This window comes from Neolamprologus multifasciatus, chromosome 8, assembly GCF_963576455.1.
Source record: "Neolamprologus multifasciatus chromosome 8, fNeoMul1.2, whole genome shotgun sequence".
NCBI lineage: Eukaryota > Metazoa > Chordata > Actinopteri > Cichliformes > Cichlidae > Neolamprologus > Neolamprologus multifasciatus.
This window is the reverse complement of record NC_140446.1, coordinates 4,541,268-4,564,456: the sequence shown is the minus strand read 5'-3', so window position 1 is coordinate 4,564,456 and position 23,189 is coordinate 4,541,268. Positions and strand designations below refer to the sequence as shown.

At 40.1% G+C, this 23,189-nt stretch overlaps 1 protein-coding gene across 2 annotated transcripts; it reads right to left on the bottom strand.

Moving 5' to 3' along the window:
- Positions 1 to 402: 402 nt before the first annotated feature.
- Positions 403 to 22,013, bottom strand: slc16a5a (solute carrier family 16 member 5a). Of its 2 annotated transcripts, none has more exons than XM_085169358.1 (5): positions 21,862 to 22,011; positions 14,412 to 14,880; positions 11,132 to 11,275; positions 9,325 to 10,164; positions 403 to 5,953 (listed from the first exon to the last, which is right to left on the bottom strand). In XM_085169358.1, the coding sequence occupies exons 2-5, from the start codon at positions 14,776 to 14,778 to the stop codon at positions 5,682 to 5,684; spliced, it is 1,623 nt and encodes a 540-aa protein (XP_085025484.1). In that variant the 5' UTR covers positions 14,779 to 14,880; positions 21,862 to 22,011; the 3' UTR covers positions 403 to 5,681. The 2 variants fall into 2 exon arrangements, with proteins under 2 accessions (XP_085025484.1, XP_085025485.1); XM_085169359.1 differs by having other exon boundaries at positions 5,697 to 5,901; positions 21,862 to 22,013.
- Positions 22,014 to 23,189: the final 1,176 nt, after the last annotated feature.

Sequence of the window (23,189 nt, the reverse complement as noted above, 5' to 3'; positions counted from 1 at the left end):
AGTTTTACTTTCTCCTCAGCATGACAATGATTCTTGCACATAGAGGACCAAGTTCAGCAGGTATCATATGATTATTTGATTATCATTTTTATAATTTTATTAGGTATAAAATCAAATGGTCTTTTTTCCTAGTAAGATCAAACTTTGACTGTTTCCACTAATTTATTGGGTACTTACCAACAACTGCTGGGCTTCAGGAGATAGAGATTAAATCCCACTCACAAACCTTTTTCAGTATACTTCAAATAAATACACACCAATATTATGTGTACTAATCAAAAATAAGAAGAACATTAGTTCTCAATCTGAGAGGCTGTGTTTTATTCTCCAATAATAACCGGGGCACGCAAAAATACATAAAATTTAAAAAAAATTTTTTTTAAAAATCCCAAGAGACATCTCTGATATTCAAACATTTATTTTCCAGAATCATAATATATAAATAAAGAATTTATAATAAAGTTATTTGAATTAAAGCAAGACAAGCATCTAAAAATTACTAATAAATCCTCTGTTGGTGCTTACATCTTTGTTTACTGCAATACAGTTTATACCTGAAAAGTGTATTCAATACTCTGTTATAATAGCTTGTACTTGTAGTGTGAGCTGTGATCAGCGCCTTTGAAATCTTCCTTCTAAGAAATGTTTCAAATGTCTGACGTGAAACGCGAAACCATCTGCTTCTTTGTTTCTGAAAGCACGTGAAATTATCAGTGTGGGTCATTTTTACGAAACACGGCAGCTATGTAAAAAGGCACTGTTGCATTGAGGAATGAAAAGCAAGCGCAAGAAAAGAAAAACATCATTAATTCACTGCTATTACAGTACATGTTAAATTGCTATATATGACACTGAAGTGCAGGCAACAATTTTCTAGGTCCGTGTTGAGTGAACCAAACAGCTCAGCAAGGTGGGCAGAAAATGTATGATTCTTCTTTAAAGAAGTCAAAAATAATAAAGTAATATATCGTTTACTACACCTTGTTAAAATTCCCTCTGAGGTCTAAGCACCTCTAAACACAAAGCTCCTGTTTATTCCTCAAATGCAGAATCAGGGACATTTCTCACCATCGATGATGACTTAGGCCTCACAGGGCTATCAGTCTGCTTTCCTTTTCATTTCATCTTTATCATTCCTGAAATGAACCGACCGCTAACCTCTAACAAGATTAAAAGCAGCAATAAATTCATGCTACAAGTCTGATATAGCTCCACTGTTTTACAGTTCCTTCATTGCCACGAGTATGTATTCATCCGCAGCTGAAAGTAGACCCAAACAAATACGGTACTTACTCACGCTAAAAAAAAAAAAAAAAATTCATTAAAAACAAAAACAAAACGTCAGCAGTGATTCGGCGCTTTCTACGAACAAAACCGGACTTGTAAAGTATAGTTGTGGTTTATTTTAAAAGATATAAATTTTGAGTTTCGCTCAGACCGCTCCTGGTAATTAGCTTTTAAACAAGCTGAACATAATCGGTATGGCTGTTCTCCAGGTTGGCAATGCCGGTGTTGTGCCAAAAAGTGATTGTCTGCCAAAAACTGATTTCCAATGTTTGCCTGTATTTTTTATGTGTAATATCTTTACGTATGTTGGTAAATAGACTTCGGTGAACAGCGTTTACAAAGGGGCTATTATATGGAATTAAAAAATTAGCTGTTTTTTTATTGTGTTATTGTACTTACATTATAACCAATCCGGTCCTTTATCCCCACTTTAAAGATTTTTACAGAACTATTGTAATATTTGAGCCATTTCTGCTGTCCAACTTACTCTTACAAAAGACATTTTTAATGTTAATTCGATTTTTTTAACGACATAAATAAAGGTTATATAAAAGTCACTGCCAAAGACTGATTGCGGCTTCTACCTTGTTACACTAATGTTGTTTGTAGCTCAATATGACTTTATGTCATCCATGAGGGATGCATTTGACATATCTTTCACATATTATAGCCCAACAAGTTACTTATAGCAATTTAAATACGAGCAATCAGTTTTTGGCAAATACCAGAAATCAGTTTTTGGCAGACAATCACTTTTTGGCACAACACCGGCATGTGATGCTGCAGTAAGTAATCAGTTGTTATCAAACACGAGACTGAGTAGGGGATGCACTGAACTTAAATTTAATAAGGCAGAGGCTTTAATGTTGGGAACTGTGTGTTCATCAGTGTTTTTGTGCTGTACTGACATAAATCAGGTGAGCACTGACCAACAGGTGCGGCTTCTCAGGAGTTATTTTGGCGCACAGCCAACACCAACAAATGGTGTTAGATGAATGAAAGGCTGGAGTTACAGCAGGACACATGAACACCATGTCAGGCACTGCACATCATGTACTGCACATCATGTACTGCACATCATGTACTGCACATCATGTACTGCACATCATGTACTGCACATCATGTACACTGAGTAACTGCACATAAATTTCAAAAATTCTTAAACTTCACATGCTGTGGAAATGTCCTGACTTCCTGCCTTTCCTGTGATAGTTTCCAGTGAATAAGTGAAGGAGAATAGATGAATGGAGTTTTTCAATACAGCTGAACTATAGCTAAAGTAGCAACTGATAAAACAGTTGCGTGCTCAAACCAATAACGCATTAAACTGAGGTGTTGTTGAAATTTTCATCCATTCATTTATTTTCTTAATCACTTATCAAAGTACACCTTCTACAGGTCACCACAAACTCACATTCAGAGCTACAGCCTTTTTTTATTTAGCACCAGTCATGTTTAAAAGTATTCAAACCCCTGAAATTATCTGCCTTAAACCACAAAAGTGTCACGACACTCTGCTGTGCAGCTTTCGCTTAGTTTCACTGACACGGAAGGGCATTAAAGCGTTTCACACCCCTGTTTACTCTGGATTAGGTATCAGTGATAAAAATGTGTGAGCAACAGGTCCGACTGTTCTGTTCACATTGCCATTAAAGTACACGGTGTTCAGTAATCTGTGGGTACTTTACGAAAAAACATGAAGTCCAAATGTGAAAAGCTTTTCTATGATTGTTAACATCAATGTGTATAGTGCAGTCTGCTGGCTTAATCCTCAGGTTATAACAAATTGTTGGTTTTGGTCTTTTAAGATGTCTTTATAATGTTATAAGTACAAAATAAAAACAACCCTGATCCATTAAAGGGGACCTATTCTGCTCATTTCTGGCTCCATATTTTTATTCTTTTACTCTCCCAGAGTAGCTTTGCATGATTCACAATTCAAAATAATCCTCATTTATCTTAGTGGGCTTTTCTGCTGCCCCTCAGCTCATCCTCTGTCTCAAACCAGGTTTTTTAATTCCTCTCCTGGTAAGCCAACTTTCTACTGATTGGCTGGAAACTGAAGTGGGTGGGGCTTCTATGCTCAAAACCACAACTCTGTGCTTGAGACTACTTTCAGGCTATCCCCTCTAACATCATACATAAAGTAAAAATGGTGTTTCCCACAGAATAAAAATCTATTCTTGGTTTTGGTGAGAAAGAGGTGAAAGGACGCTGTCCTAAACTGATAACTAAATGATATCAATCACACTTTTGAGACATTAAATACCGAGCCATCACCTGGCTCTCAAGAAAGATCCTCATCCCACGGAGGGATGGTCTACAAAGAGGCGCCCACACAGAAAGCAGAGACTGAGAAATTGAGTGACGTTGAGCGACTTCTTGTGAAGACAAGAGAAATAACTGCAGGCGAATCAGAAGTTTAACTTTGCGGTCAACGATTAAAGCAACTTCTGAGACAAGAGCGAGAATGCAGAATAGACTGATATGAGAGGTGATAGACGCAGTACGTGGACAGAAGTGCTGAGCCACCTACACATTACACCTACAGGAGCTGCTAGGTGCCGTGAAGCTCCTGGTGCACAGCTGTTGTGCTGATGTTAATGCCAAAGAAGGTTTGGAGCTCGCAGTATACGCCTCAGCACCCAGCAACTCCATTCTGTAACTGCATGTGGTCACATGGCTGAGCTGCTGTGGTTCCTAAAGTTTTCCACTTTGCAATTATATGGTAAATGGCCTGTACTTGTATAGCGCTTTTCTAGTCCTTAAGGACCCCAAAGCGCTTTACACTACATATATATCACCTAAACTTGATTGTGGAATAGTTAGGAAGGAATCTTGTTACAGGACAACTCTGGAGTGCACTGAGCTCATTCTTTCACAAATGTTTGTGAAAGCAGACTGCACGACTGGGTGCTTGATTTTATGCACCTGTGGCAAAGCAGGGCCCATAAACTCTACATTAGAGAGTTACCTAGGCAAACAGAGCGAATCTCCTCTAGTGACCAACTGTCGACTAGAGCTGCCCCCTCGGGGCTGTGAAAGAGCTCCAGAGCAGAACTAGTACCAACCTCCTGTCAGAATAATGCTTTGACCAGCTGGCCTGTAGAGAAAGGACCAGAGCTAGCTGTTTAATGGCGATTGAAATGTCAAAATAAGAGTGAGGGGCTTGATAGTCATGTTAGATGGCTGTAAAAATAAAAATTAATTGCAACATATACCTGTGTGGCACACCCAAGTGAAGTCTAGGTGTGGGAAACACTGTTCGAAAGATCTGGATGAAACTCAAATTTTTTGGTTATTGGTTTCGGCTGTATTTATTTGAAAGAGGAGTGAAAGAAGCCATCTATGTCCACTGTGAGCGGCCATCTTTGAACAGAGGCGGTGGTTTACGACACCAACTCTCTGCCATCTATAATCCAGTTTTGAGATCCCTCCCCAGACGCCTTAGCGCCCACTCACATCCTGGGCCAACTGACCTCAGGAATTCGCATGATAAGGTGTGGCCAGGTTTCACAATGAACTCACCCGAAACTCTGGCTGATTGGGACCCACACCCAGTTCCACACCTTGGCTCAGGCGATTAGAGGATCATCAGGGGGTCCTTTTGTCCCTCTGTGGGGGGACACTCCCACTAGGTTTATATCTGGGACTCTCCACCATTTGACCTTAGAACTGAAGAAGCTTCTCGGATGAAGGTGAAACGTCTTCAAGCAACTTAAAGAAGTCCAGACGCTTTTCTTTGCAAGCTCCTTTGACTACGATGACCTGGATGACTGAGAACCTTCACAGACATAGGCTGTATTTAACAACTATTCACCACTGTAACATGACAGGAAACGGAAAAAAACATAACATGTCCCTCTTGATAAGGCCTCACTAGGTTGCTGCTCCACAATGTTTCCCACTGATATTACTGCACCGTCCCCTTCCTTTCTGTTTCAAAGCTCAAGAGCATCTACTCTGTGTCTGTAAGCTCATCGTACACTAACACACCATTGAAAAACACTGTTCCAGCAAACATCTACTAAAGATTTGATTTCTCTAATGAGGGATTATGTACGTATCTTGGCTTATTAGAGTGATATACCTCATGTGTGATAGATTGTGTAGATAAAATCAGCAGCATTTTACAATAAACAGTACAATCACGTCGTGGTTTTTAAGTGCACATCTCCTGATTTTGGTATGCAACCTCGGTCAAACAGTGCAAACTCTTCGTACTATTTGTTCTGACTTTTATGGCGCTCCAGATGCGTGGCGTCTTTCAGAGAAATAAACCTCGACACATCTGACGCACCAGGCAAGCGGCCGCAAATATTAGGAATCGTTTGCAGAACAGTCTGACCGAGGGTGTGACGTGTGCTAAAAGGTGACACACAGTGTAAGCAGGTTCAGACGCTGGTGATATGCTCCGCCCCGTTAGCTGAGGCCTTGTCTTTATCTCCCTCTGTGGACACGCTGCTGTATTGGCAACCAGGAACGATGTCAATCGCGGGTGCCGCCGGCTCGGGCGCCGTGGGTGGCTTCACCTGATTCAGCGCCTTCCTCTCCTTTTTATCCAGCCAGCAAAACGACACCATAAGGAACACGGCGGCTGAGGCAACAACGGCACTGCAGGCAAAAAAAACATGGAAATAGTGGCCCGTTCTGTCAACCAGGATTCCTGGAAATAAAGAAAACATCAACAGTGTCAGCATTTTGACTCATGTTAGCTTCTCGTCAGAGACGTCCAGAAATCCTTGGCGGTTTTTCTTGGCTAAATCTGTTGTACTAATCTTGCTTCACAGTGCAGTCCTCATAAGCACAAACCTGTGGAAAATCACTGACCCAGAGCTTACATTAGTCGCTTCTGTCAGTCTGCCTCAGGGCAGCTATGGCTACAACTGTAGCCTCCACCAGTGTGTGAATGTGAGAGTGAATGAATAGTGGTATTGTAAAGCGCTTTGAGGGCCCCGCTATATAAATGCAATCCATTATTATTATTATTAGAGGTCAGTGTGATATTTGTTCACAGGCAAGTTCTCTATTGAAATCAGCATAATATATTCTGATTCTACCAAAAAAAAAAAAAAAAAGACATCTTTTCAAACTGTGTTTATCTTCCATAACCGTGACCTCGGAAAATCCTTTTCCTGTTATATTCAGCAGCACATCAGGTCAGATGCACAAGCAACATAATCCTGCCGTGACTTGTCTCTGTGGTTATGTCACTGTTCAGCTGGAGAAACAGCCAAATAAACAGTCTAAGCATAACTGTCATCTGAGAGGGAGAGGAAGCCTCTGCCCTTTTCTCACTCTGCTGCAGCTCGAGCTCGCTTCTCCACTGAGAAGAACAAACTGTTTTTCTCTCTGTGTACTAGCTAAACGGCCTCAACGCTCTGCAGTGCCGCCTCCTCCTTCATTTCAGCCGTTCGCATAACACACATGTGAAAACATGTGCACTGAAGCGTATGCAATCACACATGAAGGCTTTACTTTTTTGTTTTTTCATAGGTTGGAGCAGATAAAAGGCAAAGATGAGTATGGAGCAGGGATTTAGATGGAGCTGGATTAATATTGACTTGCTGGCTTTTAAACTGACTTATCTACAGCTACAAAGCTCTGCCACTGATCAATAGAGGTCAGTGCACTGTAACTTGAGAAGAAACATGAGGATAGATGAAAAAATAACAATAAAGAAACAACCTGGTGCAAAAAACGGATGAAAATTCAGCAAAGACTCACAAACTATCATAAGTTTGAGTTTGCGATCTTTTGGCCTCCACTTTTATTTTGAAAGTATTTCTGGCGCGAGATTAAGTAATTAGAGAGGCAAGTTTTCAGTACAGTGCTCTTTTAGCCTGGCTTGATCTCAAGCTGAACTGTTAACCTGGTCTGGAGTTGTGGTTTAAAATCATCGGCAAACTACGAATCACTAATGCTTTTCCGCAGCATCACGCACCTGTGTTGCCCATCATATATTTTAGGTTTTTTACAGATCTTCATCCTCTGATAATTTCTCTGACTGTCCATTTAGTGAAAGAAAACAGCTAAATGATGCCTGAATTACAAACTTTTATGTGAATATAGAGAGTGAAGCAGTCGGTATGATAATCGCTCGTTCTTACGGGAGTTTTATTTTTTTGTCAAATCAGCTTCTGCCAGGAAAGCCTGGCTATGTTGAATTTGCTTCACCCCTCAGATCGGGCGTGTTTGTGGTGTTTTTGGATCTTGTGTCTGGTTTCTCCACCTTTTCTAATCTGAGTGTGCTTATCTAATCTTATGTTACCTTTGTTAGAGTTTCTCTTTATGCTTCTGCCGTTACCCAGCCTCATTGTGATGCTTGGGTCATTTCACGTTTGGATTGTTTCCATGCCTGTATTGAGCAACACGTTTACTTCAAACACACCTTTTGTCGTTACACCTGCCCTGTCTGAACTATGATACTGGTTACCGGGAAATAACTGAGCCTGCTTAACCTCCTAGGACCTGACGTCCACATATGTGGACATCACATTTTGGGTTATTTAGACCAAAATACTCAATTTTGCTGTACAAGGGCCTGATATCCACTTACGAGGACATTATACTGCTACTGTTCTATCGAAATTTTAAACGAATATCCTCATATGTGGATCTCATTTTTCATAAAAACAAAAATAAGGTAAAAAAAAAAAATAAATAAAAAAAAATCTGGTAATTCTTTGTTTTTACATTCGTCGGGCCCAAAAAAGCCAAAATATCAAAGAGAAATTAAAAATGCATGCCGTGGAAGAGTTCAGGTCTTAGGAAGTTAAGACCAACTGATTTTTATACCACATTTTCCAGACAGACCAGATTCAGATTTTGTCATGTGCAGTGTTGGGGAGTAATGGAATACATGAACCGCCGTTACGTATTTAAAATACAAAATATGAGTAACTGTATTCCGTTACAGTTACCGTTTAAAAAGGTGGTATTTAGAATACAGTTACTTTGTTGAAATAAATGGATTACACGGCGGTACTTCCCTGTTTTATATTGTGGCGGGTCAGGACTGTTTGGGTTTTGTTTGACAGCTACGTTCTGTTGTTCCAGGCGGCAGCGTTACGGTTGCCATGGTTACAGGTTGACGCTCTCTCTCTGCATGTTTCCTGGGTGAGAGAGGCCTTTTTGTTGTTGTTGTGCTAAGCTAATAAGCAGAATGCTACAGGTATAGCTCATAACAGTTTAATACAAGGAAGGTCACATTTAGGCCACTGTTGAGCGGCCCACTGTTGAGTGCTCAGTTTTAGAAAGATATGTTTGATTTTGTAGCCCTGTTGGTCTTTTTTTTTCTCGAAATCCATTTTAAACTAAGCAATAACTTTAAGTGACGTGAAGTCCTGCGAAAGGCCAAAGTGGGTATGAAAGGATAACTTTTAAGTCACTGAAGATAAACTTCTATAGAAAATATTTTTCCCCTTTGATGGCAACTTGTAAACAGTCATGCATTTTTGGCATTGCTCCATCACTCAGACTCTTACTGGTAAAGGTCTCAAGTTGTTATGAGGCTCCAGCAGCCAAACAAAAAGGTTAATTGTAGTGTCAGAGTCCTTCCTTTTGTTTGTCTGGAATATATACTACACAAAGTTCACAGTAACACAAAGAGGAAATACTTTCTGTCTACCTGAGTCCATAAATTAGCTTCAGTCCGAAGGTTTAATTGTATTAAGAGGGCTTTGGATTTTCTCCCCATCCCTTACACTATGGTGCTCTTAGATGGAATCTCCTTAGGGCCAGTATAAACCTGAGCAAACCTGTTCCAGAGTTCATGAGGTTGCCTTGAAGTCCCTGAAAAAATTTAAACCAATCCTTTAAGCAGCTCTTTAGCTGTTCCCCCAGTCCCATACATCATGCAGAATCTAAGCCAGTGATGCAGAAAACATGAAGAGAGACTACAGGCAAAAATTATTTTGCATATTTATACCTCCAGGGTTTTTACTGGCTTTGTGGTTATGGTTTCATGGGATAAAAAAGTGTGACCTACATTCTCTTCGCATCTCTCACTCATGATAATATCTATATTTCCTTTACCTGCCAGTGGAGGCCCAATGAGCAGCGTGACACTTTCCATGACAGCAAGGAGGCCAAGGGCTGAGGGAAAGCAGCTCATCTCCACTACATCCATGAGGACAGTAAACATCAGGGAGCCCACCACGCTCATGGAAAGCCCGTAGATCACCACGTAAGCCAGCAGTACATGGAAGCTGGGCCCGATGCAGCAGATGCTGTTACTGAGCCCATTGACAAGCAAAGCTGCAGAAAACACGTAAACGTGTCGCCCTTTGAACCATGGCAAGTTAAAGACGATGCCAAACGGTGGCCGCACCACGATGTTGACGATCCCCAGGATGGACAGCAGGTACGCCGCCTGACTCGGCTCCATGTCATTTGCTGTGGCGTAGGGAACCAGATACACCAGAGGTACCACAAACCCGAGCATCGTCCACGTGATGCCGATGGAGTACACGCGGTAGCGCAAGTTATTGCAGAACTGATTGAAGGCCATGTGTTTGCTCAGGAAAGCCAACATGGAGCTCCAAATCGTCCTCACCCTCCCTTTTTTCTTGCTGTCACTATTCTCATCTGGCGGAGGAGGTCCGTGGTTCATCAGCGGCTGGCCACGATGCCTTTTGGGCTGGAGGGGCCTCATCACAGCTCCACACACACAGCAGTTCAGCAGGACGGCCCCCAGAATGAGAAAACTTCCCCTCCAACCGTACTCTATGTGGAGGTAGTTTCCCAGGACAGGCAGAGTGCACAGACCCAAGGCGGTGCCCGTGGAGGACATGGCGTTGGCAAATACACGGCGACGCACAAAGTAGTGTCCCAGGATTGTCACAGCTGGTTGGAAGCTGAAGCAGAAACCAAGACCTGAAACAATGAAAGACGAGTGACATTTTTATTATCAGCGATAGTGCTAATGGATTATAAAGTATAAATGTAGAAAAGTTCTATTATGTGTAATCTATCCTGAGTAACACTACTTTAAATGTTTTTTGCTAATGCTTTTATTTTTATTCTATTATTTTTTATTATTCTAAATTTGTCAGACCTCCCTTCAAGGTAACCTCCTTGTGCACCTCTGGACAACAGCTGGTAGAGGTCATGTACTGACTGAGTTCATTAGGACAGAAACATGACCAGGAACATGGTTACATGGGTAACCTCGGTTCTATGAAACCATATTCCACTATGGAAAGCATGTTTTATCTTAGACCATCTATTTAGTTTAAGACAAATACTTTCAGAGATGGTCCACCAACTTCTTATATCATATTCTGGCCCCAGACAAGTCACTCAACATCTGTGCTACTATACAGATCTGACTTACTGCGAATTCGTCCACTCCCAGAAAATTAAATCATGACGAAAGGTTTATATTTTGAAACACTTGCAGATGCATAAGTCAAAGAGGAAAGACATGGAAGTAGTCCAGAGGTACCTTGGGTAAGGGTTCTCCTTTTATGCGGGGAGTACCAATGATAACATTTTAAAAAATAAGAGAAAGCAGTAAAGTTTTTGTATCTGTATCTTTATGAGTTTACCACAAAAATGAACAGCCACAACTATGAAAATTAGACCAAGGCTGTTATGAAGTGAAATGAGAGTTTTAACTTTTTTTGAATGACTGTATGTCAAATTTAAGTGATATAAAAAGATGTAATGATGCATTTACAGTTGTCCAAAATCTGTCTGCTTTGGTCTACAACAACCAAACAAATATTCGGCACAGCTGAACTCTACCTGTGCCTGCCCTTTGATGCTTGGCAGGTAGCTGTGTGTACCCATGGCAATGAAATGTGTGCTGGGATAATAAATCTACTGAGTGCTTGCTGACCTGTAATGACCCCGGTGGTGATGTAAAGCTCAGTGATTGACTGGGTAAATGAGCTGGCAGCCATTCCAAGCCCGCTCAGGACCCCTCCCAACATGATTGTCGCTCGGCAGCCAAGTTTCTCCACCAACATGCTACAAAAGGGACCTGTGGATCAAATTTAATGCTCTTAGTTTAATACCAGAGCCCGAGTGGGCAAAGGCCTTAATCCTCCAGCACATTTCACATAACTTGTAATCTGCACCGGCTGGATGACCTTCAAAAGAACCGAACATATGACTGAAAATATGTCTGCTCTTTCATTTACCCTGTGCACAAGATGTTTGACTGACACATCTGTTTCTTACTCATCCCACTCCCAGTGAGATTAGATTTCATCTTACACTACCTTTTGTGTGTAGATTTCTCCACCTCTAACACATCATCCTGAGTCACCTGCCTGCCATGAAAAAAATCTCACTGTGTGTACTTGAAAGCTTGAGTAAATACAGCAGTGTAGACTGTTTAAAGGTCACTAACAGGGGTGTCAAATTTAACACGGCCTATCTCTGTTGTTAAACAGCAGATCTGCTAGATATTAATGGGGGAAAATCACTGAACTAACATGTTTAAAGCTTCAGTTTTTGCGCCATTAAAAAAAATTAAATCACGCTATTCTTTTAGACTGTGTTTATTCTAAAGTTACAGTTTTAATAACTCATGAATCACTTCTTAAGCTCACAAATCAGGCCTGGGACAAGGCTCCCTAGTGCGATTAACTGGAGATAAACCTAAGATTATTGTCATATTTGTGTCAGATCATGATAATTTCTAAGATTAAAGCATTCCTGTCTCCAAAGTTCATAAGAACTGTGTCCAAAACTGACTGTAACGGCCTATACTCCTGTCTCCGAGCCTGATGGTGGCCTCCTTTACTTGCGCAACACCTCTCTGGACCTCACACTGAGCATTTCAGTAAAAAGCTACCGAACCTTTGAACTTTCAGATCTTTCAGGCCTGTCACTACTTGTCAACCAACTGTCCAATTAGTCTGAGCCTCTAAAAAAGCTACAAGTCTGCACAAGTCACATCTTGACTGTTTGAATAGAAATGGATGCGAAACTACAAAACAACTATTATTGTCTACATCTACCAAAACATACATTTACCTCTGGTTTGTTCAGAGCAGCATTAAAGGATGAGTCTGACATTACTGCATAACATCCTCATCGTAAACCTTAAAAAATAAACTTAAAGTGCTGCTGTGTTAAAGCTTTCCCAAGCCCATATTTTTCTGATGTGATTCAAATGGCATTTCTATGCTCTAATTGTGCTTTTACCTTTCATAAATAACATAAAAACAAATTTCCTCTTCATCAAAAGCTCCTGTATTGTTGATCTCATTGTTATCGGTCAATCTAATATTGCCACATACAACAATTATCAATATCTGTATGGGTTTTTTTAAGATTCATTATAAATCCTGATTATTTTGACTGTCTTATATATTATGTTCATTTTACTATCCCCCCGTGAAAGGGATGTTACGTTCTGTGTCTGCGTTTTGTTCAATGCATGTCGCCTGTTCATACTTAACAGTCATCGTGACGCAATGTTGTTCGAGTAAACAGTAAACATGTGAGGACTTTAAATGGCTATTATGAAGGGTTTTTGCTAATAGTGTGCTGTATTTTCAGAAAATGGAAGAAGAAGTTTGAAGGAGAGGAACTTAAGTTGCATAGGAGTGCACTTAAACAGGCAGTCACCAGTTGTTCAGGTGTTGTAGGCCACAGGCTGCTTCTGATCAAACGCTCACATATAATTGCATTTTATACTAAATGTGTGAACTCTTCCCCCATCTCAAATAAAAACTATGATGCTTATTACTTTTTTTTGATAAATGTTGTTGAAATTTATTTGGGAGTGAAGAAATTGTAAAGAGGAGGAACTTTATCCAACTATTGCGATAACACTGAGATAAACCATGGGCTGATTTCCACTATTGTTTTATTCTAGCATTTTAAATATTGACAGTTCAAAACTTATAAGACAGATAAGAAGTTGCACTATGTGCACCCGCTCATCACATAAAACTTGTTTCTAATCTTTCTAATAAAGAAAGGACTCTTGGACATAGATAAAGGACCATAATCCTTCCAACTTGTGTTTCCAGGGGTTAAATCTCCAAACTAATCTGTGTTTTTGGATGGATTTAAAAGGAAGCCAAGAGAATAAGAATGATAGTGTGACGCCTTCTTGTCATAAATCTACAATCTGCGGATATGAAGATGATGAAGATATGAAGATCAGAAATAAAAAAAGAGTGCTATAATTTGGTCCCTGATTTTAGTCTCTGTCTCTGAGTTTTGGCCCCTGTGGATGGATTCCTCCACCTAACAGCTGTGGGTTGATTTGTTTTATACCCAATCCATCTGTATACGGGATTAAGGATGATATATACCGACTTCTACAGTTTTACAATGTCGTACTCATAGTAAGTCTACTTTGGATGGATACAACATTATGGCTTATTACCAACATCCCTATGGAGAATATGACTGAGATTTATACTTCTAGTACTTCACTGTTGAGTTTTTGTTGGACCTCTCTGACCCGTTTGGCCTGGGGGTGCAAAAAGAATGTAAAATGTGGGTGATGTCACCGTGGCTATATTCATAATTTATATACAGTACATTTTATTCTTGGTAACTAGTGTCTATCATGACCCTACACAGTACAGAGAGGATCGCGGTAAATAATAAGTCAACAGTAATATCTTCTGAAAGTCAGGAAACATTAGACCTTAGATAATCATGCCAGACTAAGTACGTCAGTTTAGTTTCGTTTAACTGCTATTAAAAGTGACAATTTATTGCTAAATCAACTATTTTAAACGAATCTAATAAATCTGAAAGTTTTGATTTATGATAGGATGAGCTTCTTTTGAGTTTTACTTTTCATCAGCACAGGAATGAAGACTTCAGAAGGAAAATAGCCGCTCTAAGGTTGGCATTATTTCTTCTGTGAATGAAACACTTAAGGCTGTGGGAAATGACAGGACTGCAGCTTCTCATGGAATAACCTTCTTTAAATCAACATCACACAGCAAGACAGGTTAAATCATCCTCAGTTTCTCTCTCTATCTGATTTCATACTTTCCCTGAACAATAACAGCAGCTGCAAACTAAAACTACCCTCAGGCCAGGGGGCATTAAAGGGCAACTTCAGTAGTATGGTAAATTCTAGTTATTATTCTCTTAAATTAAATTTGGGTCTGGTTTATTTCCTGGTCTTCTAGCTTTACCTCCTGCATGAAGCGCTGACGTCATGATGGAGGGCACCCAGGAGGTTTCGCTGTTGGTTGCGTGGAACTCATTCTGCAAGTCAGTGTAGAAGATTCCCACGCAGGAGGGAAATGCCAGTGTCAAAGCCAGGACAAGTATGGTGGCAACCAGCACCATCCAGCCCCAGCCGCCATCTGGAGCTTCGACTGCTCCTGTTACAGCCACGGATGCTCGGCGCCCTTCTTCCTGTCCCCTCTCCTCCAATTCACAATCATTGGCCTCCTGGATTTTCTCATGGTCCATACCGTTGGCCTGCTGGAAAACATTGGAGGCCTCCGAGTGGAGGATGCGATCACTCGTCCCGCTGATTCCATTTCTCTGAGTCATTTTCTGCTTGGCAGTTCAGGCAAGGCTTCTGTGTTAGTTCTGGAGGGTGTGTGATTGCGCTTGCTGTCCATGTCACTGAAACTGCTGTAACCTTTATAGACCCTATAATCCAAAAAAGCAAACAACATGTCAGGTATAATCGTGAGTGGTTTTCATTAGAAGTAATGTTAAACTTTGGCACTGGTTGGACTATCTAAATAACCGACAGACATACTGTGCTGATTTACATGTGTTTTAAACCAGAGCCCAACTGATATATAATTTTCAAGCTCGATACCTATATTTGGTGTTTTATAAATCTGATATCTGTAATTTTTTTTTATCTTACTAAAATAATGTGATAATGCATTTAATAATCAATTAATTTTACTATCACAACAAGTTGTGGATTACACCTTTATGTTTAGCCTAACTTGACTCGGCTGATTTCTTAAACACCTTAACAGGGAGATGCTCATATTTCTTACTTTTAAAATTTTCATTTATCAGCCAACAAACAAAAATTATTTGCCGATACTGATTTATTGGTGTCAAAAATATCTATTAGGCTTTGATTTAAATGATTTTAACAAACAGCACCTTTTACACCTTGCTAACTAAGCTAGCTAACATTATCTGATAACTTCAGCACTCCACCCTAGAGCTTAATTGCGTCACTTTGGTTAATAACAAAAAACAATAAAAATGCAGTCCACACTTTATAGTGGCTCCAACCATGTTTTAAACAAAGTCTTAAGAGTTTAAAGTGAAATGACAGGAAAGATTAAGAAATATGGCATTTATGTTCACCTCAGGATAAAGTCCAAGCAATATTAATACATGTTAGCATGCTAACAAGCTAAACAAAAAATAAAACATTCAAACATTAAACAGGTCTAATATTGAATATCATTCTGCAAAATGCTATACTGTACTATACTTAAGAGATAAAGCTATTTAATTAGATGACAAGTCAAAACCTGAAACAGTAGTCAAAATAAATAAATGAAGTCTTGTTTGTTAATAGCCTCTCAGCTAAATAGCTAAGCATCTTTACTGACTTTGTTCTAACAAGCTAACCCTCCTTGTTATGTTTGTATTAGCATGCTGACGAGCATCCTAGCAAGCTAAGGTGCTTCTTTCAGTTGGTGGTTTAAACATACTGAATTTAATTAATAGCCCTATTATCATGGTAACCACCATGCTAGCAGGCTAAGCGGCTTCATTAAGGTCCCTTTATAAAGTTAAACTTCATTACAGGACACATGGGCATGTTTACAAACATCAAACAAACAACTTTAGCCTTGGTAATGTTTTAACAAAGGGTTTTGAGGTTGTTCTTGTTCATCGCATTTTAACTGAACACTGTTCCAGAGGTTTTTAAAGTTCAGCCAAGTCATCTTTATTTCTAAAGCAGCAACACTGACCAAAGTGGGGAACATAGAAATAAAGATACATGAGAAAAAAAAAGAAAATATTAAAAACAGAATTAAAATGCCAACACAAAATAAAAACAAAATGCCAATTAAATCTCATCAATATTAGTGCTTTTAAGACTTAATTGAACCCATATTTACTTCAAACCACTGTTGAAAAGGTACGAAGCCCCGCAGGGGACATGGGAGAAAAAAAAAAAATTAAGACGGACTTTTGAACTTTTTCATACATCTCCGAAAAAGTGCTCCGATGTTTTCGGAGATGTATGAAACTTTTGCAAGATCTCGCAAAAGTTTTGCAAGATCACAAAACTGAGTAAAGAAAAAGGTTTTAATTTCAAGCTTTGAACAGAAAACCGACAGGGCTGTTCAACGGACCACTGGGCAAACAATTATTACATAAAGAAAAAACAGTCAAGAGTAAAAGCTAAAGGTTAACTAAGGGAAGCTGGCAGCACACAAAATAAAAGCTAGGGGTTAACTAAGGCAAGCCAGCATCACAAAACTCTAATGAAACTAAGTTCAGCTGGTTTAGCAAACAAAGAGCAACACAGCAAACAGTTTCAACAAACAACGTTCAAGTGTGAGGCAACGAGGAGGACACTGCATGTCACTTCAGAGCAACAGTTCCCCATAGTGTGAAGGATCTTCAGCCTTTTATACTTCCAGGTGCAGACAATCAGCCAGTCAATTGGTCTGGGAGTGGTCATGGGATCTCCAGGCAGCCAATCGTCCGCGAGGTCTGGCACACTGTGATCTGCATAAAAGAAGGCTGGCACAGGACTCCCAGCAGCCAATCCTCCACGAGTCCTAGCACACTTGGATTTGCATAAACAAAAAGGCAGTCTCACTCCCTCCAAGGCCCCGGGCGAGATCTCGCAAAACAAACTCGGGATCTCGCAAAAGTTTTGCGAGATCTTGCAAAAGTTTCATACATCTCTGAAAACGTCGGAGCACTTTTACAAATATGTGATGTCTTGTAGACCGAGCAGATATCTGACGTTTACACAACTACATTCACGCCTCAAAATATCTTAAAAGTGTATGTTGTGACCCAGAAAGAGTAATATTACAACTAAGTAGCTGCCGCCATTGTTGGAATTCAACTTTTGCGAGATCTCGCAAAACTTTTGCGAGATCCCGAGTTTGTTTTGCGAGATCTCGCAAAAGTTTTGCAAGATCCTGAGTTTGTTTTGCAAGATCTCGCAAAAGTCCGTCTTAACTTTTTTTCCCTCCCATGTCCCCTGCGGGGCTCCGTAAAAAGGTAAACTGTCTGCTGTAATTTTACTCGCTTTGCTCTGACCCTGAAGGACTCACAAAATGCCAGCAGAGCCAAGGTTATAAACACAAGGAAATCAGACAATGACTCTTTATTAAAACAGATAATCGGTTACGGAAAACCAGGGGAATGTCCAAGTTATAATAATCTCACTGGCTGGAATCAAGGTCTGTACATCCTGAAATAAAGGAAATTAAACCTGGCAACGCATACCAGCCGACAGACGGGTGACTGTTGTGTTGCCACAATCATTAGGAATGATTTAGCTGCAGTCATGAATCATCCCATGATTTCTCCTGTGTGCAGGATGAAAGCCCCCTACATTTCCAGTTAAAGGCCTTCACTTATCAGCATTTCAAAATAAGTTTAGACTGTAAGCGCTCTGACAAAAGACGGGTCAAAAAGGTTGAGGGACAAACGTGGAAAGGGAGACTTAAGTTTACACTAACATGAACTCATGCAAACCTTTGAATGAATAGCCCTATTTTACTGTAAGTACCCTAGCAAAACATTTCCCAAAGATACAATTTCCAGATGTGTCAACTACAAAGCAGAGAAATATCTTCACTGATTGTATTCCCAACTCATGTGGACACAATTTTGCACATTTACAGTACAGCAACTATAACTTTAAGTTTTAAGTGGATGTTGTTACCTAAAGGCAGGGTGTCAATCATTAACTAAAATGAGTTTGACATCCCTGCATCAACGGCATCGAAAGTCATCACCCTCTAGTTCCACTCTCTTTAATAAGCCATGATAACTAGCCTAACCACCAGTGTGCTATGCAAACAGAAATTTGCACATTACAACCACTTACCATTGAAGCTGGTAACTAGGGGTAGGTTTTGGTAATCGATTTATCGATTAAAATCCTGAATCAATTTTTTAATATAAATTTATTTTGCCCGAAATGCCAGAATCTCAGGTGAAACCTCACAAAATTTTGACAACCACCAATCAGCTAAAACAGTAAATGAGAGCAGGTACTGCACAAAGACGTAAACACAAAGCGCAGAGCTGCAGATAAGAATCAGTGAGATGTCGCCTTTCTCACCCGACGGCAGGGACACGGTCGGGGCTGAAAGCCGACAGCTCGCTGATTCTGATGTTTCAGCAGCTCCGCGCTTTGTGTTTACGTCATTTTTTCGGTGATTCTAAAGCTGTTAGTTTTATCTCTCTCCAAACAATATTGACTGAACCAGCAGCAAAAGAAGATCCAAACTACGCTTCACATAAACATCTTCATGAATTCACTCTGACTTTTGCTGTTTTGCTTCTACCACGATAAAAATCACACTTCATGCACAGCTCTCTCTCTCTCACACACTCACACACACACACACAGTACACTTCAAGAACAGTTTCCCGTCTAAAAATTTGTTTTCTGCATTATTTGCTTGCTTGTTACGCACAAGTCTACCATAGTTTACAGCGCGGACGGCCGCTGTTTTTTTTCCTTTTACTTACTTCCGAAAAGAAAACCTAATTTCTGCTGGTCAATGGGCTACTGAACAAATTTAAATGCAAAACGCTTAGCCGTGTCTCTAATAAAACCGCTATAACTTCAGAGGTAATGTTCATAAGTTGATTAATGGGTTTCTTTCGTTTTTGATGTACTGCAGAATTTTTTTTATAAAATCCCAGGCCAGGAAAATCACCTTCATGTTTTTCTGTGTTTTATCTTCAGCTGCTATGACACAAAGACATCTGCTGTGATGCTCACACCTTTGATAAAGTCTTGCGAGTGTCAGCTTCCTTTTTATAGATACAAAAATATGTAAATGTACTGATCTGAATTATAATATTTCTGACTGTCTGAGGCAAAATTTCGCAGATTTAAATCGAATCAATTGAATTGAATTGTGGATCGAATCAATTCGGAACCTTGTGAATCAGAATTGAATCGATTCTAGAAATCAGTGATGATACCCAGCCCTACTGGTAACCCTGATCAGCTTGTTATAATGCCCAGACGACCCACCTAAGCATTATTCCAGACCTTGCACCCCTTAAGAATAACATTAAATGTTGCTTAGCCACCTTCTGTGAAGGTAAAGACTAAAGGGTTTGTTGAGGCCCTTCTAACCCCTTCACATAACTGTAAAACAACAGGACATTATACACTCATACAGTAGCAACTCAATCACAAGCCAGAAAAAGGTTTATTCTCCTTTGTCACTCTAATGTGGACAATGTTTTAAAAAGTGAACATTTTGTTTTATTCGGTGACACCTGAAATGTTTTTTCCATTGGGTAAATGATCACTCTGAAAGAAAGAATTGTAGCAAAATAGCTAAACTTAGCTGTATTCACATTAAAGCTAAGTTACAATGTTCAATTAATGTTACAATGGTCCATTAATGTAGATATCTAATCTGCCAATCAGTTAACAGTGTGTTTCTGGATAAGTCAGAAAATTTTAGTGGAGCATGCCCTCCACTCGAATTTTCCACTAGTAAAGAGACCAGCAGACCAACATATAGTTAGCACACATAGTTAGCATTCCAAGATGGCAGCACTGAACGTAAACAGTGTAAACAGTAACAAAACTGTTAACTCTGAATCTGTACAGCCATTGTTGTGTATTTTTGACTTACTAAACAAGCCATATGCAGAGCACTGACCAGGCTCTATCTGTGAATTTGATTTTTAAGTGCAAAAAAATAAGTATTATGCTATAATACTACGACTGATAACTGAATGGCTCTACTTTGCTTTGCTTTATCTGGAAGTTTCCTGAAACTTGGGAGTGGCGTCACTCCCAAGTTCCAATAACCAAGTTCTGAGGTATCTGGAATGTGGCAATAGGAATGTAGATAAGGTCAAGGCAAACCACTGAAGTTCAAACTGGGCATCAGAATGGCAAAGAAAGGTGATTTATGTGCTGGGATTTTCAAGAGGACCATCTGCAGGTTTACAGATAATTATCCCAAAAAGAGAAAATAGCCAGTGAGTGGTACTTCTGTGGGAGAGTTTGCCCTGTTGTCATGCTTGCTAGGGAAGAAAGTGAGGCTCAGTTTGAGGTCTCAAACTGGTTTCTTGAACATTACAAGGACTTCACTGCACTGCTCCCCATTGTCACCAGATCTCAATTGGAAAACGCACCTTTGGGATGTGGTGAAACAGGAAAGTTGCATCAGAGAGCCGACAAATCTGCAGCGACCGTGTGATGCTATCGAGTCAACATGAACAGACATCTCTGAGGAATGTTTGCAGCACCTTGTCAAATCTCGTGTCTGAGGTTAGAACGGGTTTAATAACAACTATTACTGATAAAGTTGCCACTGATTTACCTTAGTCAAAAATAACTTTGGCGGTAGCTTTCTGACTTCTCGACTATAACAAAACCTTAAACTAAATAACTGACTCTGACAGTTAGACATTTTATTTATTGTTATTATCACTTTCACGGTTAGCACACAGCAGTTCCTTTTTTTTTTAACCCAGGAAGCTACATCGCTCTTTTAGAGTTCAGTACTATTGTACTTTGGTTTTAGCTCTGTGACGCAGAGCTAGGCATGCTTTAAACAAAGCAGCTGAACAACTATGCAAAACCAGCGTCTGTGCAGCTTTTGTTTGAGTAGTGAGTAGTGAGGTCACCCACAGGGAAATTCAGAGCTTCTGTCACTTAATTTATGATGAAAATGTATGTCAAGAAAAACAAAAATCAGACCCCAGGGAACAATTTAACACACATATGTTGTTTGTTTTTATTATGAGGGAGACATGCTTCAGCTCCTTACATCTCCTGTGTTTTCCCCTATAAAGTGTACATGTCTCTCTTTCTGAGTGGGTGAAAATGAAAGGTCTGACATCCTGTTTCCCCATTTTCATTCTTTGCACAGCTGCCTGCAGATACTCTACACATCTCATGACTGTAGCTGGAGGTGTCTGAAAGGAGGGGAAGCAAATATTAGGAGAATAATCTGGAGTTTTTTCCCTTTTTTTTTTGAGCAGCTGATTAGAGATGCTGAGCAGCTGATCTTTCGTGTGGGACAGCCCACGGAGAGGATGGCAGCGCTACCTAACTGTCACTCAGTGCATTTACTATTAACGTATCTCTGTATATATACTCAGACTCAAATTGAATTTCCCCTCGCTCCACATTTCAGCTGCATTAAAATGCGTGCTTCCCCCCGACACACACACACACATTCACCCACGTGGCAGCTCGTCATTTTTCGTCTTATTTATGGCAGGAAAGCATTTCCAAAGCATATCTAGAGCTCAGACCCCATCGAAATGGCTCAAATGTGCCTTTAATGTGTTTTGTTCCCTTCTGTGTAACAGACAGCCGAATATTCCCAACATCCAGCACTTTCGCAGCAAGGAGGAAGCGATTTAAACATCAGCCTCTCCCGTGAATTTCTAAAAGCCGTTACTCGCCTTGTTTTTGAGCCGATTCTGGTCTTCCGTGTCCGGGTTTTCAAGCAGCTCCACGGGCGCCATCTCTCCACGGTGACTGTCCGAGGAGCAGCAGCAGTCCGCGGGTGTGCTCGTCACGGAGATCCTCAGTCCGTGGGCGGAGACAGCAGCAGGGTGGGATGCGAGCTGCGCAGGCCTGCTACACCGATGTTTGTGTGTTTGGGGTGTTTGTGCCAAAGTGATATCTGGTGTTTCTATGTGTAATGTCTTTATTTATATTGTTAATAGACTTTAGTGAACAGGGTTTACAAAGGGGCTAAAATAAAGAAGTTACTTGTTTTGGAATTATCTGCATGACCGCGTTATTGTACCCAAATTGTAATCAATGTAGTCCATGTTTGGACACTTAAAATATCTTCATAGAACGATTGTTATATTTGTTATATTCCTGCTACCCTCGTGGCCTCACACTTAAGGGGGGGGGGGGGGGGGGGGGGTTAATGTCAGTGAGATTTTTAAAATGGATAAATAGAGAAGTCAGTTTGCCAAAAACTGTGTGGTTTCTACCTGTCTCAGGGGATTTGCTGATATCACGTATGAGGGCTATATTAGACATATATTTCACATATTACAGGCCAAATGGTTTGATTGCTTTATAGCAGTTTAAAAAGCAGAAATCACTTTTTTTGGCAGATGATCACCTTTTGGCACAGGAGATTACTTACTCTGGCTGTGCTGCACCTTACTTATGATTTTCTGTTTCCTTTTTAAACCTTAAAAATTCTAACTGCACTACATCACCTAACTCTGGTTAATGCAATTGTATCACACCTTTTGCTCTTGCACGAATTGCTGATAATTGAAACATCCTTCAATGTTGAGCTCGAAGAGTTTTCTTCTTCTTCGGCCATGTTCTCTCAATAATGCACACACTTTGTTTGTTGTTTACTTTTCCCGTTTCTTTTATTGACAGCAACACCGGAGGGAAAACCATACATTCATTTTTAGCAGTTCGCGCGTCACAACATACGGAACAGGAAGTGAGGTCACCTATAATCACCAAAATAAAATCATTTCCAAAATAAAATGACAATCAGAAAACATCTTTCACAACATAAGATAAATTAATATATTTACTCGTGAGAACACAAATCTAACACCCCCCCTTGTTCTCATGCTGTTAACCCATAGCATCTTATGCATTTCCAAAGAACCATTTTTGAAACTTTCTGAGTCTCACTCTTGTAACTGGTTTTGTCAGTATATCTGCAGCCATTTCTTCTGATGGACAGTGTTCAATGCGGATTTTCCCTTCATTTACTGCTTCACGAATGAAGTGATATTTCACA